This window comes from Impatiens glandulifera, chromosome 7 (genome assembly GCF_907164915.1).
Source record: "Impatiens glandulifera chromosome 7, dImpGla2.1, whole genome shotgun sequence".
Taxonomy (NCBI): Eukaryota; Viridiplantae; Streptophyta; class Magnoliopsida; order Ericales; family Balsaminaceae; genus Impatiens; species Impatiens glandulifera.
In genome coordinates this window covers 39,147,794-39,165,180 of record NC_061868.1, presented here as the reverse complement: position 1 = coordinate 39,165,180, position 17,387 = coordinate 39,147,794, and the positions used below count along the sequence as shown (strand labels likewise).

At 31.6% G+C, this 17,387-nt stretch overlaps 2 protein-coding genes across 2 annotated transcripts; one reads left to right on the top strand and one right to left on the bottom strand.

Moving 5' to 3' along the window:
- The first annotated feature begins 804 nt into the window (after nt 1–804).
- On the top strand, nt 805–2,128 carry LOC124910439. Its single transcript, XM_047451083.1, has 5 exons — nt 805–873; nt 994–1,095; nt 1,536–1,597; nt 1,708–1,766; nt 1,834–2,128. Exons 2-5 carry the CDS (start codon nt 1,019–1,021, stop codon nt 1,849–1,851), a joined length of 216 nt encoding a protein of 71 aa, XP_047307039.1. The 5' UTR covers nt 805–873; nt 994–1,018; the 3' UTR covers nt 1,852–2,128.
- Nucleotides 2,129–4,372: 2,244 nt separating this feature from the next.
- Nucleotides 4,373–12,765, bottom strand: LOC124910694 (AMP deaminase-like). Its single transcript, XM_047451373.1, has 20 exons — nt 12,233–12,765; nt 11,617–11,780; nt 11,182–11,389; nt 10,262–10,440; nt 10,114–10,165; nt 9,900–10,027; nt 9,620–9,799; nt 9,361–9,428; nt 9,112–9,254; nt 8,273–8,334; nt 7,979–8,092; nt 7,535–7,675; nt 7,171–7,323; nt 7,030–7,083; nt 6,840–6,950; nt 6,228–6,401; nt 5,998–6,078; nt 5,826–5,924; nt 4,879–4,991; nt 4,373–4,798 (listed from the first exon to the last, which is right to left on the bottom strand). Exons 1-19 carry the CDS (start codon nt 12,624–12,626, stop codon nt 4,923–4,925), a joined length of 2,574 nt encoding a protein of 857 aa, XP_047307329.1. The 5' UTR covers nt 12,627–12,765; the 3' UTR covers nt 4,373–4,798; nt 4,879–4,922.
- Between the last annotated feature and the right edge of the window lie 4,622 nt (nt 12,766–17,387).

The following is a 17,387-nucleotide window of genomic DNA, read 5'->3' as shown; positions in this document are numbered from 1 at the left end:
TGTTAATGTTATTTTATTTTAGTTAGGGTTGGGAAAAATTACCGATATTAAAGGTATATCGAAAATATCGTACCACAATATACCAAAAATATCGATTTTTAAGGTATACCGAAAAAAGGTAAGGTATGATACCGATACCGAAATTATTGGTACAATTTTTAAAATTTTGGTATATCAAGATATACCAAAATAATATTTATAAATTAATATATATATATAATAATAATAATAATAATAATAATAATAGAAATAATTAAATAAATTTGATATTAATTTAATTATAAAAATATAATTTTTGAATAATATCAAAATATAATTTTTGAATAATATCAAAATATAATTATACTGAAATATTATTCAATATATGCCATCACTATTTTACCATTTTACCGATGAGATTAATTATTTTTAAGTTAATATGTTTTTTAGGTATCAAAGTATAATACCTACCATACCGAAATTAAGGTATACCGAAATCAAGATAAGGTAAATGTATGATTTTTTTTTGTATACTGAAAAAATTAAGGTTAAAATCAAGGTATACCGAATTCAAGGTAAGGTAAATGTATGCATTTTTTACTTACCGAAATTTTTAGTAAATATTAGGTATGAATAAAATATTAAGGTATACCTCTATATTCACCATAATTTTAATGATGGGAATATGAATGATTTGAATAAAATAATATTAAATATATAATTTTGTGATTTTTATATTATAATATTTTAATTAATAATTTAAAATAAAAATAATGAAGATTAAATAGTGAGTTATTTTCATATATAAAAAATAAAAGAATCTCTTTTCTTCTTCTCTCTCCATATTCAAGAATACAGGTTTAGGGCTGCTCTATTTCCGCCATTGATTCAGAGGTCTTCTTCCTTCCTTCGTTCGTTCAAATAACCTATAAAGGCAAAAGATTTGTCGACGGTTAACGTTAATATTTTCATAATCTGATCTGGGTTTTATACATGTTTCAATCTCTTCTATAGTTTGCGGGAAAATACAGGTTACGACATGGCAGGAGGAAACTTTCTTCACAGAGTCATATCTTATGTCGCCAACGAGCTCATAGTTAATGGCCTTTCAAATAGGTAACCTCTCTTTCTTTCTCTAGTTTATGTCTGCAACTCCTATTAGATGAACAAGGATGTATATAAGTTTTAATTCAATTAACTGTATGATCAGACTTTTAATTGGAATCGTTGTTTTCTGTATGATGTTAAAGAATAGAATCGTTGACCTACAATATAAATTTTCTGTCTTTGATTTGTCAATGGATACAAAGCATGGATGTCATCAATCTTGTTGTGATAGGATTTGATAACTTAGTATTCTGGTTGTTCTTGAGCTTAGGCAGATGATCTGAATAGTAACAGTTGTTCTTGAGCTTAGGCAGATGTAATCAAAGCATTTTTGTTTTGTAAATTGATGATGTATTTACTAGTTAATGATCCTCATTCCATGAACTAATTAAACACAAAAGTTTGTTAAATGAATGCTTAATTCATTAGTGTTGTTCTTGTTCTTACAGTCCTGCATTTCAGAGGTTTGCTGTGAGAACATCCAAAAGAATACAAGATGTTTCAAATGCGGGTATGTGCCTATTTGGAAACACTTATTGTTTTCGAAACTTGATCGCATCCCTACGTGTTTCTAATCTCATCATGGGTATTAATTTGATATGGCTACTATGTTTTATGTAGCTGCAAAGAAAAAAGAACAACTTGCTGAGCAGATGAAGGATATATCAAAAAACATTGAGGTAAACTAAACTGTCTGTTGATTCTTTCTCGTCTGGCTTGTCTAACTATGTTTGTTATTTGAAACAGCATTTCAAAGACAGGTGACTATTGGCATCCGCGATTTTCAACATTTTCTTCTGAGAATAATGAGATATTTTCAACATCTTCAGAACATGTTGCATTACAATTCCCATGTTTCAATTTGATTTGTTTCCCAATATGATATCTTTTAGCTTGCTTAGGCTTCTTAGGGTATTGTTTTGATAAATTTTGTTTCTTTGAAGTCAGTGTTATTTGTTTCAAATTGTTGTTTAACATACAATAAGGCTTTTTGGTGGGAAAAACCTTGATGATTGGAATGGATATAGTTATATTTCAGGTTATTGAGTTTTTAATTTAGCTTTTTATTCAGCTTATCGGCTTCTTGAAACCGGACAAACTTACAGTTCATTTATTTATTGTGGATTCAAGTTAACTAGTGTACAAGTGTGGGTTTTATTTATATTGTGGATTTGAGTTTCCTAGCCTTAGAATTCATCATTATACTAAACACCGTTTTTATCTGAGAACATGTTTTTTCTTTACATTTATTTGTCAATGAATCATTACCATATTATGAAACAATTGTACAGTTTATCATCATATGTTTGATTTTTACCTTGATTGAATTTAGAGGCCATGATGCTGATTACTTTAAGGATTTATCAAATTAGTCTTAAACTATTTCATATTTGCTGAAAATTTATCTTGTTTTGATTGGCTGGTGTAATTTTTTGATTTTTTTTGTTGTTGTTGAGGAAGGACAAACTTTTCACATAATTAAAGAACAATAAAAAAGCACAGAAAACAGTTATTAAATTCTAAGTAAGGTCTATTGGTTGCATATTATTTTCAATAAATATCTCTTTGTCTTTTGAAATATTGGTTTCTGGATGTACATTTTTTTTGTTTCTTTTACATTCAATATATTTTTACTTTGATTATGGAAATACACAAAATGTTACGCTTCCTATTTAAATTTTATTAACAAAACGAGTTGAACAAGAAAATGTACCTAACTAAAGAAGAAAAAAACACGAAAACAGAGTTATTAAATTTTAAGGTATAACTAACGTTTGTTTGTATATTCTTTTCAATAGATGTTTCGTTTTCATTTACAAGATTGGTCTCTAACTCCGTATATGTACATTTTATTAGTTTATTTTAGGTTCAATATCTTTTTACTATGGTTATGTAAAATGTTACTAATACGTTCTTGCTTAAAACGTCTAAAAAAAAACAAACAAGAAAATGTACATAATTAAAGAAGAAAAAAACATAAAAACAGAGTTATTAAATTCAAAGGAAGATCAATTACTTGGTTCAGTCATATTTTTCAGGCCTTACTTCACACCGGTTGCATATTATTTTTGATAAATGCTTTTTTTAGTTTCTTTTACCTCCCAAATCGTTTAATTCAACACTTACTTCAAATGCCTAAAATTGAAATGAGTGTTATGATATGATGTTATGATAGCATCCTATATTAAATAATAAAAAAATACATTTTAATTATGTAAAATATCACATTTAATAATTTCTGTCTTTATTTCTTTAACTCATTTGGACGTTTTTTGATTTATTCTTTGGATAGTATAAGAAGCTAATAATCCAATCTTTTAATTAAGTATAATATAAACACAGTTTGATAAACTAATTAGAGAATAGTAAAGAGTCCTACTTAAGAAATCAAACATTATTAAGATTTTAATTTTAGAAAAATAAATTATTTATCATTAATTTAAATAATTAAGAAATATGTAAAAAATAATTTACAAGATAACATATTTGACAAATTTAAAAGAATTAAAATTCTGCAATCTTTTAATTTCTTATTTTCATGTAATCTATAAATCTTCTAATTAAATAATAATAATAATAATATTATTATACTTATTTGTTTATAAACCTAATTTATTTAAATATACCATTAAATAAAGTATTAAATCTAGCTCCATCAATAGTTAATGGAATATTGTATTTTGAAGGGTTCAATCACAAACTTCAAAAAATAAATTACTTAAATGAATGGAAAAAATACCTAATATTTCAGTATATAAAAAAAATAAAATATTACCAATACTAGGTAAAAAAATTTACAATATGTATTTACCAAAATATCAAATAAATATTTATAAATTATTATATAAACTTGTAAGTAAATAATAATGTCTAAAATAAAATTATAAATAATTAAACTTTAATTTTCATTTCAATAATGAAATTACAAATTGAAGGCTGTTTCTCTAATGTTAACTGATTTATTTTATTGATGTTCATTTATAAAAATATATTTTAAAATCAAATTAAAATACAATATAATTAAACTGCAATCAACCAAAATTTTAGTATACCATCTATATTTGATATCTAAAATATGTTACTTTATTATAATGAAAATTCATAATACCGAAATATCGGTACGGTATTGGTACGATTTTTTCGATTTTTTCAATACAAAACTTTTCAGTCCGGTATACGATATTGATAAAAAAGTATATATATACCAAAGTATATATATACCGACCCGACCACCGGCATAGGCTTAATAATTAACAGTCAAAGCACAACAAGTAGAGAATTGGAGATAATAACCAAATATAATCAACTAAAACAATGTAAAAAAAAGATAAAAAGTTTTTTTTCATAGTCTTCTTCCCTTGACCAATTTTCTCCACCACATATCATATAGTAATAAGTGAGATCAAACCTTGATGAACACCAAAGCTGAAGAAAACTATTTTCTTTCTTCTCCTTTGGTATGTATGTCTATTGATACATAACCAGCCTAGCAAGAAAGTTTATTATACACATACTCATCATTCATTACATAATTAGTTATGTATGTCTATATAATTCTCACTCTCTTATAAATCTCGCGACAAAAATCTTTCCATTCAGCCGATCCCAGTCATATAATAAGGTGTAGTGTCTCACCTTTACCAAACAATGGCTCTTGGCCCATTCATTTTAAAGTGTCTGATTTATCATGTAATGAGCAGAAATTCGTGTCCTGAGAAATGAAGAATTTTGTTGTTGATCAATAACATGAACCCCCAAACAAATATGGACGGCAAAAATTAGTATTTATACCTCTGAAGCATATACATAACCACCAGAACACTGCTAGAATGATTTTACGGGTCAATGAATTGGGGAAAACTGGGCATTCCCAAATAAACCTGCTGCATCTCTTCTTTCCATACCTACACAGGTCATTAACAATAATAATGTGAAGCTGAAGCAAATATACTCAGTTTAGGGCCTCTGCCTGTCTAGCTATAAAATTTCATTTTCATTTAGCTGTCTCATTATATATATAGGAAATAAGTCCATTTTGTTTTAAAAACTTGTATCGAAAGCACATTGCTTCCTCAATTTAATGTTGACTCGTTTTTGCTTCCTTAAAATTTTAAAAATGTTTCAAATTACTTTTTGTAGTCATTTTTTAGTTTATTGATATCTATTTAGAAATAAAAATTATTGAGATTAAGAAGCTGCAAAAATTGTGTTGTGTAAAGATAATTAAGAACTTAACAGAGTTAACACTCTGAAAAGTACTTTGTGCCAATTGATGAAACAAAGAGAGCCTTAGATGTAAGTTCAAGAAGTAAAATGAACTTTTATATCCATGTACTCATTTGTTTATTAACATTTCAAAAAAGTCCCTTAAAAAACATATATTATATATTTCACCACCTTACACCACATCAACTACTTAACCAAATAAATTTTCTCAAACTGTCATGTATTCATTTGTTTATTAACATTTAAAAAAAGACCTTTAGACCTTGTTTGATGTAGGGTTATTTGGAAATAATCTAGGTTTAGAAAAAAACTTGTTTGATGTTAAAAGTGGGTTATTTAGGTAAAATGACTAAAATGTCCTTATTTTTTTAATATTTTGAAATTATAGAAAAATAAGGATAATTTGATATTTTGGTTGATGATTTGATTAATGAATTGAATGATGATGGGATCATCAAACAAGGCCTTATATTTTTTTTTTATGTAAAGGAGAACACAGAAGAGATACACACCATTTCTCGGAATTCTAGCCGAATATGAGGCACATTAGTCCTGTGAATATTATTCCCATCTGGTCCTCTCTTGTAGTATTCCTTTCCGATCCAGTGAGACTTCAAGGGGAAAATTTAACCACACATCAGGCTAAATTAATCATGGAAGTAAACTTTATAAAAGAAACACTACCTTCAGAACATGAGAGAAACCGGACTGATAGACCGAATTGCGAGCAATTTCACACAAGTCACACGAGCTCAGCTTCCAGACCTGTTACTTTTGACTATCAGTTGGGAACTTTACTGGAAGAAATTTGACTCACCAGCATTTCATTTAAAATAAATGATAAAGTCAACTGTGGTCAATAAAATAGAATGCTTGGAGAATATTTGCATAGAAAGACCTAAATCTACACTTACTGAAGCAGCTATACTGTATTCTTCCACAAGGGGTTCCTTTGTCAAGTGAATTTGCAAGGGATCATCAGTAGAAAGGGAAACATTGAGACCACGCAAGAAAAACATTGGAAGAGGGTTACGATGATAATCCAGAAACAAGGAGTTGTTGCTCAAAGGAGACATGGCCAAACCAATCTGACAAACAAATAATTCATCATCATTACGTAATTAAACCGAGTATGTCTGGATGTTGATAGAAATCAAACTACTGTATTTGATAAAAACTGAAAATTAAGTGTGCTTTTTTTTGGAGGATGAAGCCATTCATTGATCCATATTTTTCAAACATCGCAAAATTATGGTGAAAAAAAAAACAAAAACTATTAAGTTTCAAGCAAAAACTCACGAAAAAAGCGCAAAGTACATCATCAAAGTGTGAAAACAGCTAAGAAAAGGGTGCAATCCACAAAAGCTCTCAAAAACTGAGGGGACCGAGGTCTACACTTATCTTAATACCCCTTGAAAATAAAGTGTTCAATGCTGATTTTTTTAGCTTAATTTGAGTTGAATCTTAATAATTAAGTAATGTTAAATAATAGTTATTTAATGAACTGTGTTTTGTCAACCACAAACCTGTGCAAGGTAGTATAAGTATTGAAGAACAGGAGATTTTCTCAAATTGATTCCATGTGCAATATTATGAGCAGTAAGAAACGTTGCAGCAAGATGGTCAATATCACCAGCCTAAAACAAGGTAAGATAAGAAATAAATATAACTGATATTTTATCATCTTAACCAGCTTGAGAAACGCTTCAGTTTTACCTCCCCGGAATGTGGACGGAATTTGATAACTGTCATACCCTTGGACTCACGGAGCTGTTACAAATTAGACAGTGCAGAAGATGATTAACAGGGAAATTGTTTAACTTGGGTGTGGAATAAAATGTATGATGAGGAAATTACCTTGTTTAGAGTGTAAAGGTTTGCATAACAATAATAGGCATAGTATGAAAATGCAGGGTTAAATATATTAGTCCATTGGTCTGGAGTTGGCATGTGTTTTGTAGGGCGTCTTTCAGGCTTGCTTTCATCATCCACTAAATCCAACCCAACAACCTGAAATCCAGAGACTTAATCAAAACAGTTCGCTATTAACAGAATCACAGAAGCAAATTTTGTGGAGCAACTCTACAAGAGCTGGGAATATGATTGTTTAGTAGGCAAAAATTGATGAGAATCTTTTCATTTTACAATCTCATTATGGTAATCAGAAGTTCAACTACAATTAATGTGATAAGAAGAACCTCAAACTGAGGTGTAGCTAAACCTGTTTCAAGAAGACGTGTAACTGAGGATGTGAATCTGGATCAACAGTAACTTCAAATAGAGGAAGAAAGATATTGTCAAGAATGTTCTGGAATGATGTGACGATTCCCATATCCTTGTATATATTATACAACCTGGGAAGCTGGCAACAGGGCATCCAAATATTAGTAATATGATGACCAACATAACAGAATAGATATAAATAACATAAACAAGGTAGGTATAATTCAATCGATGCATTAGAATTCTAGAAAGTCAGTCCTTAACAGAAGCACAAAATCTACTGTAATGAATGGTAGAATTTTAGCATGCTTCAGATAGCTAACCAAAGATTCATCAATATGCAAGAGTTAGTACTTCCCTACAGACTACTGGTACACAGTCTTGATGAAGGAGAACAAAATAAAAAACAATTAGTTCATTGATGGAAGATATTAATCCAGACCTGAATCAACCAAACAACATTCTCACTGTACAATTCATTGTTCACTATCCAACTAGCCATCTGATCCCACTCGCTCATCTTTCGGCCATATATTGATATCCTATATTCAGCCATCTGTATCATCATATTAGAAAGGGAAAAAAATGAGAATATGAGTATCAGGATAACATATTCATGATTAATCAACTACCAGTCAAATATTTTTTGAACAAGAAACAAATAGCAGCAGAAGACATTTATATTACTCAAGGAAGCCTTATGTTCATAATTCAGGAAAAAAGACATGAAGAATACCTGATATTTGCTTGCAGAAAGGTCTGAGAAAACTTGTTTTGTCAATTCAGCAAGGAAACGCCCTGTTATATGTTGAGAAGATGGAAGATAATCCATTAAGATAGGAAACAGAAGTGATGGAAACTTTTACTTAATGAGAGACATAACTAGATATGGTACATGAATTGACCTATTTAAGAAAAGTTTCAAATAGCAAGTGTAATAGGAAAGTAGTGCAATATTGACTCTAATCATAAGTTGAGAGTTGCAATCATATCATCTTCATGTTGCTATCTAAAGCAACATATTACATCTTTCAATTCTTTTAACAATAAGATCAGAACTGCATAACAAAATGTACTTAAGAGCATATTTGCCTCTAAACTTCTTTGACTTGGGGGCGTAGTTGCACTTGAACTATTTGAAAGGCAAGATTGTCCATAAATTTTTTGAATTGGGAGAAAATTAGTATTCGTGACCAATGCCATCAATCCCACATCATTAATTATTTCATATAAAAATTAACGTGGAACAAGATACACATTTTGGCTTTTGACCAAATTATCAGAGGCAGGATAAGCAACATACAACCTAGAACTGATTTGCTCCTGATCTATGAAGTTTGTGGGTAATTGCTTGTTATTAAGGGCAGAACTGCTCCATTTCAAGAACATCAGCAACACATGCAAATATATATAAAAAAAAATGGGACAACGGATTAAATATGTAGCCCGCAAACACACTTAACCATTTAACCAGACGCAGAACTTGCCGCCTGACGGGCTCGAACACATGCAAATATATATATATATATATATCCAAGGAGAAAAGGTTGATATAGCAAAACATGAAGGACTCACCCTGGATAAGATTGTCTTGTTTAAGGAAGATCTCCCTCAGCCTACTTTGACCACAGGGATTATACTTCAGATTGAATTTGTCAAAACGATGAAAAGTGCTTTTATCCGCGTGAACATCTAAGAGATCAACATTCAAGTCATACCTGTTCAAGGCAACGTTCATTTAATAATCATGCTCGAGTACACTGGTACTGATGATGGTCTATGGAGAACAATATAAGTCATATATTCTAGAGATATTTTACATACCCAGTCAAATCCAGACTCTCAAAGACTTCCTTCAAAGTCAGATATGTTCCATCTCGAAATATCACAACCTGAAGAAAACAAGGGCGGAATCTCAAAGATACACACAAGTACCACAAGAGGAAACTTTACCTAGCAATGTGAACATAGATATATCCAGCTATCCCAAATATCATGGAATCAGATTTGGGAACTCCCCATAAAAGAAGGAGAACAAATAATAGAGAATTGAAAGGATAGCACGTATGGAAAGACCTTGTACCTCATCAGGCTCCTTCCTCAACTTGGACTTTATAAACCTCAGAAGATGTTTTTGATTCATACATGCTGAGTGATGAACATGTGTATCAACTTTCCTGACATTATAAATGTCTCTATGTGGAGCACTTTTCTGAGCTAGAAATTCCCTATCCGCATTAAGCATCAGGTGAAGTTTGAATTTCTAGTTGGGCACAGGGAAAACACATTGTAGATCATTGAAACATCAGTAAATTAAGCAAAAAAATATATTCAGGTATAACATGAATAAGTTAAATCTATACCTGCTCTAGCAGAACCAATCTATGATGGCACAAAGTCCGGATATTCCCAGCTGCTATTACTTTAAGAATATGATGCAGGTCAGTGAAAAAGGTTGTCGCATCAGCAACAGGGAATAGCTTTTCTTTTGCTGGTGAACAAACATAAAGGAAAAACATTAAAAATCGAATAAAATCACATAAAAATTAATACATCAAATAATATTGGGCTTCTTACAGTCCTTATTGGCATAAACATGAACAACTCCATCTTCCATCTGAACATAATGCTGCACAAATCACACAAAATAAACTGTTAATACTAATCGAAACAGAGATCATGGTGAGGTTCACTCAATTTACACATAGAATAAGTGAAAACTCACATCAGATTTCCCTTCAGAAGTAAAACCAAATGGATTCGGATTAGGTTTTGGAGTGCTAGGATCAGATATGATTTCTTTCTCCCAAGGGGAAACAGCTTCCCTAAATACATAACTCTCACGTAATTCAAGACAAGCTGCCAAGCTCTTATACACATCCTCTTCTTCAGGTGTAGGCCGTTCTGATAACAAATCAAGCATAAACACAGCAAAAGCTTTAGCCCCCAACATGAACTTTATGATAGACTATGAGAGTAACATATAGTTTTGGAACACAAAAAAAGAATTGTTTAGTCACATATCAACCTAATCACGTTAAATTCATAAAAGGATAACTGAATCTAACTCAATTAAACATGAGTGTCCTATTAAGAAATGAACATTTTTGTGGTTACAGGCTCAGTAATGACTTAACTTTGAATTTCCTTACTATGGATGTTAGGTCCTTGGAGGACAACATGAACCCCTTTTTTATATCAAAGAGAAAGGTACACACAAGTTTAAGGACTGAAGCAGAAACAGTTAAAACATTGTGCATCACCTATGAAAAAGATAGTAAAGACACAAACCTTAGGATATATTTATACAATAAGTTCTTAAAGTCGTCTATGATAACTTACCATTGGAATGCATCTACTACCAAAAAATTATTAAGGTTTTCAAAGTTGTCGGTGAGAAACTAAAATTTAAACCCAGATAATAAAAATTGAATAAAAATAAAGCTATTGGAATGTATGATGATTAAAAAGGAAAACAAAGTTAAAGCATGGGATACACAATTTACAATACTTCCCCCCAACCCACTCCAGTTATCCATCATAATCATAGCATTAAGAATAAATCGCCAAATACATTAAGAAACCATGTCGAATAGAAGTACAAGATACATACAGAATAATAAAAGGATAACAATTGAAAAAAACCTGTTGGAGAAATCTTGAGTCGTACAAAAGTCTCGTGCTCTGGTTCCTTCCTAAGAATGTCTGCTGCGACAGGATCGGGTTGTACTCCATGCAAGTCACCAGACACACTATGTGAACGAATCATACTGGACGCAACTATAGGCAGTTCCTCTCTGTTGACATTAGGGCCATCTGGCAACTCCTGGAACAAGCTATTATTTTCTGGACCCTACTTGTCACAAAGTTAAAAGTAGGCAGTAAATGACAGTGAACCATATTTAAAAATCAGAAAACTTCAATCCAAGAACAACATAAAGCACAAGAAAACAAAATCAAAAGCTATACCATATTCTTTGCACAAACATAAATGCTACCACTACTTAGGTTGCATAAATAACATATATGGACTTATATATCATAGGTGCAAACTTTGCTAAAGGTTATTTTGAAAATTACATCTCCATTGGTGTGGATATATTGATCATCTAGCTTGCCAGTATCAGTTATGTTATCTTCATCGTCTGATCCTTCCACACTTTCAAAAGCACTGGCAACAGGAGATTTGGGAGAAGTTGGTCTAATTAGACTTGCAGTTCTTCTTGTCATTCCAATAGATTTCTCTGTTGAAGTAAAACCGTGAATAATCAAATATTTTAAACACTAGAATAAATTGTATAAATAACGAACCACTGTTATTCCAGTAAACTGTATAATTCACACAAGTGCACAATAACACAAACATCAGTACACAAGAAAAAAAACAGTGAAATAATCATCCATATATCAATCATCCTAATATCATGAAAAACAGAGAACATAGATAATGATGTTCCACTACCTATTCTAAGATTTCTAATTACATCACATTAAATGCTAAGAATCATTGAAAAGTCAGGATAATATCAAGTTTCCATTCAAGTTTTGGAATAAACTTGATATCTGAATTTGTGAAAATCAGCTATCTTGACTGACACAAATGTAATATAACGGATTCACCGCAAAAAGGCCAGTGATTTACACCAATTTGAGAAATCCCATCAATCCAGTGAGAAGTTCAACAAAGATGTACTACCTTCAGGTAACTTATTATACCCTTTGGGCAACAGCCCAGCAGCAGGAATGCCATCAACTTGAAGGGTTCCATTCCGTCGACCATTTTCATCAGCATAGCCAGACAACGCCGTCACGTCCGGTAAGGACGCGGAAGCTCGCCTATAACTGGCGTTTCCTTTTTTCCTGCCGTGATTTCGTCGCTTATCGACGTACTTCTTAGAATGTTGAGGCGACTCAGCCTTTCCTAACTCATCTTCGGCTTCTTCTTCTTCTCTCTCTCTTTCCCTTTCTACCGTCTTGGCAAACTCCAGTAACTGGTTTAAGGTTTTCCGATGCATGTAGAAGGCTGATACAGCCACGAATGAAGCTCCAACTAGAGCCGCCATCGCTAGATGAATAGCGTATGAATCCATCAGTTTGGCTCTCAAAGAAAGAAAGAAAGAAAGAAAGAAACACACTTGTCTAGTTCTCTGTGTATGCAGCTGGTTGGCTGCTTCACATGAAATCAATCCCTTAAACAAAGAAAAACCCTACTACTGAATTTACAGGATGAAGGAGAGATAGACACAGAAATGTTATTTTATTTATTTTTTATTCATAAAGTTTTACCTTTCCTCCATTATTTATAATTAGGATATATTATTATAATAGTGGAGAAATTTTGACGAGATGCGAATTCGAAAAATGATCTACGGCTTGATAAATTTTGCAAAAATAATACTTTCAGTCTGTAAAATGTCTGTCTTACCCCGTGACTGTCCTTACCGCGTATTACACTTACGTGTAATATGTAATAAGCGTATTACACTCACGCGCAAACTCTAATACATAAACATTTTTTTATCCCATGACACTCTTTCTCTCCTAAATAGTCAAAAGAGAAGATTGCAGCTAACGGATCTGTCCGAGATCGAAGTGGCTGAAACTTTTCGGCAAAGACGATGACCGCGAACACAGTCCCTCCTCTCATTATCGCTCAGTTGAATCACCTCGTCTCTCAGTCCCCTCTCCCCATTAAGGTAAGTTATCATCATCTCAATGCACTCTTATATATTCTAGTTCTCTTATAATATATTTTATTTTCTATAGTACACATTAATATCCCAAAACACTATATAGAAAATCAAGATTTCCGGTGATGATGATGATCACAATGCCTTTTTACACAATATCAGGTCGACCAAATATAGGCTGGTAACAAGAATGTAGGTCTGGCTGATCGCATGGCCTTAGTAATCCCTTTCTACTTGGATTACATCAAATGTGAGATTCATAATCCATCCATTTCTATTTGTATATATTGAGTGGGAATTTTTCTTTTTTTAAAGGTTTTTCTTGATTATCAGGGGATGTTATATACAATGCTTTATACCCATTGTCGGCTCCTGCCTCCTGATATTATTTTTGGACCCCAAAGTCGAGAATTTTCGGCCTCTTCAGCTATCTGGGGAGTTAAAAAACTACTTGGCTAACTGGAACAGCAAAGATCCAACAAACTTGCTCTCTCTCATTATTGAACTCAGGTTTTCTAATCCTCTTCTTTGTTAGCTTATTCAATTTTCTAACACCTCAAATATTGTTGAATAAGTTTATGTTTATATTCTGTTGTTGTAGACAATTATACATGACATATCAAAGGAAGCGTATTGAAGATGTTAATGATGATTTACTGAAGTTTGAGATTAACACCATTATGTCAAGGGAGATAAACCCCTTTTCAACTCACTATTTTTCGAGAAAAGAATTCATAATGACTCTGATTGTAATAATCAAATGTCTTAAATTAAAGAAAATGTAAATGGAATCACCCATGAAAGTGAAAGTGGTCCGCATGTGTTCCTATTTTAGAGAGAAAGAGAGAAACGGAAAATCGACATTGAATTAACTACATTAAAGGAAGTAATGAAAGATTTTGTCATGAAGCAACACATATCTTATGGATGGGTAAAGAGTCCAGTAACATCCCAAGGGATATCTATATGAGAAATCTGACACTAAAGATGTTTCTAAATAACGCTCAAATAAAAGAACAAACAATTAGATTGCGTTAAATATCTGTGTTTATATTCCACAACTCTATTTTGTTGTGAAGTATAAACACAGGTCTTTTGATGAATTATTCCCATACTATTAAAAAATTCATAACATTTAGCATTAACAAATTATGTTCCATTGTCATTTCTGATTGTTTTAACACTAATATTAAAATGATTTCCATCTATGATATTTTTTTTAATCTTATCAAAAATAAACGTTTTGTCCTTAAGAAGAAAAGTCCATGTGCATCTTACAAAACCATCTACGATTGTAAGCATATAAGCTATGTTTGTCAAAGACTATTCTTTATAAGGACCTCATAGATCAATGTGTATAAAAGGACAAACTGTTTTGAAAATGCATTCTATGAAACTTTGTAATTGTACAAGTTGAACAATGAGACATTTTATTTGCTAAAAAAAGGAAATATTATTTTCAAGACTTTATTAGATGGATGCCCACATCTTTGGTGCACAATTGCAAACTCACTAACATTGAAAGAATTTTTAGAAACGTGTACTCTTTCTTTATCAAAATAATTTAAAGAAGAAAAGAAAAAAAAAGATTTCCAACTCTCTTTCCAATTTTATAGATTGAATTTTAACCATGGTCCTGTAACACACAACTATTTTTAGAAAAGGTGCAGGTTATATTTGAAATTAGGTGCAATAAGTACTTATTTCAGGTTAAAATTCTCATTTAACTTTAAATCTCCAACTTTACTAATGAATTTGAAAGATCCATCTGTAAAGTGTAAAGATTTGTTTTGCTCTAATTTATGTATTTGTGTAAAAAAGATTCATATTATTGTATATGTGACTGCTAGCGCCTGAGTCTATCAGTCACATATTCTTTTCTTTCTATAAATGATTTAGGCTTATGCTTAATTCAATAGTTGTAAAAACATAAGAGTTAGTAGACTTATCTGCTTCAAAGTTTATGTTTTTTTCTTTTAAATTTCCTGCTCCATTTACATCCATCCTCATTTCTTTAATCAACCTCTAAATTGCTTTAAATTCTTCTTGAGAGATTTCAATCGGTGCATCTTCATCATCAAAAAATAGAGTGTTTATTGCATATATTGTGTCAGAATAAAGAAGTAGATTATATTGAATGATATTGTGTATCTATTCTATAATATAATAGAGATATTTATACTTGAGTTATATTAGCAATTAGCAATATAAAGAGAATATAATATAATATAATATATTATAGAATATAACATAATAATATATTATTATATTATATACACTAACACCCTCCCTCAAGCTCAAGGTGGAAGAGAATTGAACATCTTGTGATTGAAGACTAAATCTTGAAAATGTTGAGGATGATGAGATTTGGTAAAAATGTCAGCAATCTAAGCTTGCGAAGAAATGAGAATCAATTGTATGGTACCATTAACGACATGATGTCGTGTCAGATGACAATCAATTTCTATGTGTTTGATATGTTCGTGAAATACATCATTATGAGAAATCTGCATTGCACTATTATTATTATAGAAAAAAGGAATAACAACGGATTAAAGAACACCCATATCTTGAAGTAACCAGTTAGAGAAGCTTAGAGGTAGTATCTACAAGAGAACAATATTCAGATTTTGTACTAGAGCGAGAAACAAATTTTTTTTTCTTACTTCTCCATGAAATGAGAGATGTTCCAAGAAAGAAACAATATCCAGTAGTGGATCGGCGATCACTTGGATCCCCTGCCCAATCAGCATTAGAGTATGCTCGTAACTCTAGAGAAAAAGAGTGAGCAAAATGTAGTTCATTAAATAAAGTTTCTCTAATGTAACGTAATATGCAAAAAACGACAAAGAAGTGAGTAGTACGAGGAGATGACATAAATCGACTCACAATATGGACAACATATGCAAAATCTGGTCGAGTGACAGTAAGGTATATAAGACTACCAACTAGTTATCGATAAAGTGTTTCATTACTTATTGGAGTACCATTAGTAACAGACAAGTGCTCTATGGAGTCAAATGGTGTGCTAACAACTTTTGTGTCAGTAATACCGGCCCGAGATATGAGATCAGTTGCATATTTTGCTTGTGATAAATAATAATCAGATTCATTGGAAGATACTTCAAGCACCAAGAAGTAACTTAAATGTCCAAGATATTTCATTTCAAATTGTTAATGTAGAAAATTATTGAGATCGCAAATTCCATTTGTGTCATCACCAATAATTATCATGTCATCCACATAAAGTAAAATTAAGGTGCAACCTTGATATATTTTGCGCAAAAATAATGCATGATCATAAGAGCTGGATTTGAAACCAAGATTACCAATGATGTAGCTAAATTTGGCGAACCACTCCTTAGGATCTTGTTTGAGACCATAAAGAGTTTTGTGAAATCTACAAATTTTATTTGGAGGATGTTCATACCCAGGTAGAGGTTGCATATACACTTCTTCTATTAGTTCACCATTAAGGAATGCATTTTTTACATCCATTTGAAATAGTTGCCATCTTTTGTTAGCAGCTACTACAATAAGGCTATAAACCGAGGTCAATCGAGCGACAAGAGAAAGCGTTCCTCATAATCAATACTATATTCTTGAGTATATCCCTTAGAAACAAGGAGAGCTTTATATCATTTAACTAAACCATCTGCTCGTGTCTTAATTTTCAAACTCATTTGCAACCAACGATTGACTTATGTGAAGGTGAATCAACAAAGTTCCAAGTTTTTGTCTTGGTAAGTGCTTGCAATTCTTCTGTCATTGCTTGCTTCCACAAAGGGTTAGAGTTGGTCTCGCGAAAAGTACGAGGTTCATAGAGAGAGAGATAATAGTTGAGTACACATGAAAGTTACGAAGACGAACATAAGGTTGACTTACATGATTGGTACGACGACGAGGAGGTGGTAGTGATGGTGGTGGTGGAAAATAAGAAGATTCTTAAATGATATGATCAGATGAGATATGTGCGGAATTTTGAGATGGAGAAGATGTCGATGTATGAAATACAGGTAGAGGTGAGTCGCGTGAGTTGTTAAATGGTTCTACACAAGAAATGTCAAGAAACAAAGGTATGGTAGGATCAAGAAAAAAATGAGTATGAGGTTCATTGACTCTAAATTTAGATAGAGTTAAAAACATCTTATGTTCCCAAAA

Excerpts from the sequence above, each read along its gene's own strand:
- LOC124910439 (XM_047451083.1), top strand. The coding sequence starts at position 1,019 with ATGGCAGGAGGAAACTTTCTTCACAGAGTCATATCTTATGTCGCCAAC. Across the intron at positions 1,096-1,535 it reads GTTAATGGCCTTTCAAATAG|TCCTGCATTTCAGAGGTTTG; the intron begins GTAACCTCTCTT and ends TTGTTCTTACAG. Across the intron at positions 1,598-1,707 it reads ACAAGATGTTTCAAATGCGG|CTGCAAAGAAAAAAGAACAA; the intron begins GTATGTGCCTAT and ends TGTTTTATGTAG.
- LOC124910694 (XM_047451373.1), bottom strand. The coding sequence starts at position 12,626 with ATGGATTCATACGCTATTCATCTAGCGATGGCGGCTCTAGTTGGAGCT. Across the intron at positions 6,402-6,839 it reads ACTTATACTACCTTGCACAG|ATTGGTTTGGCCATGTCTCC; the intron begins GTTTGTGGTTGA and ends TTTGTTTGTCAG. Across the intron at positions 4,992-5,825 it reads GGCTAGAATTCCGAGAAATG|GTATGGAAAGAAGAGATGCA; the intron begins GTGTGTATCTCT and ends TGACCTGTGTAG.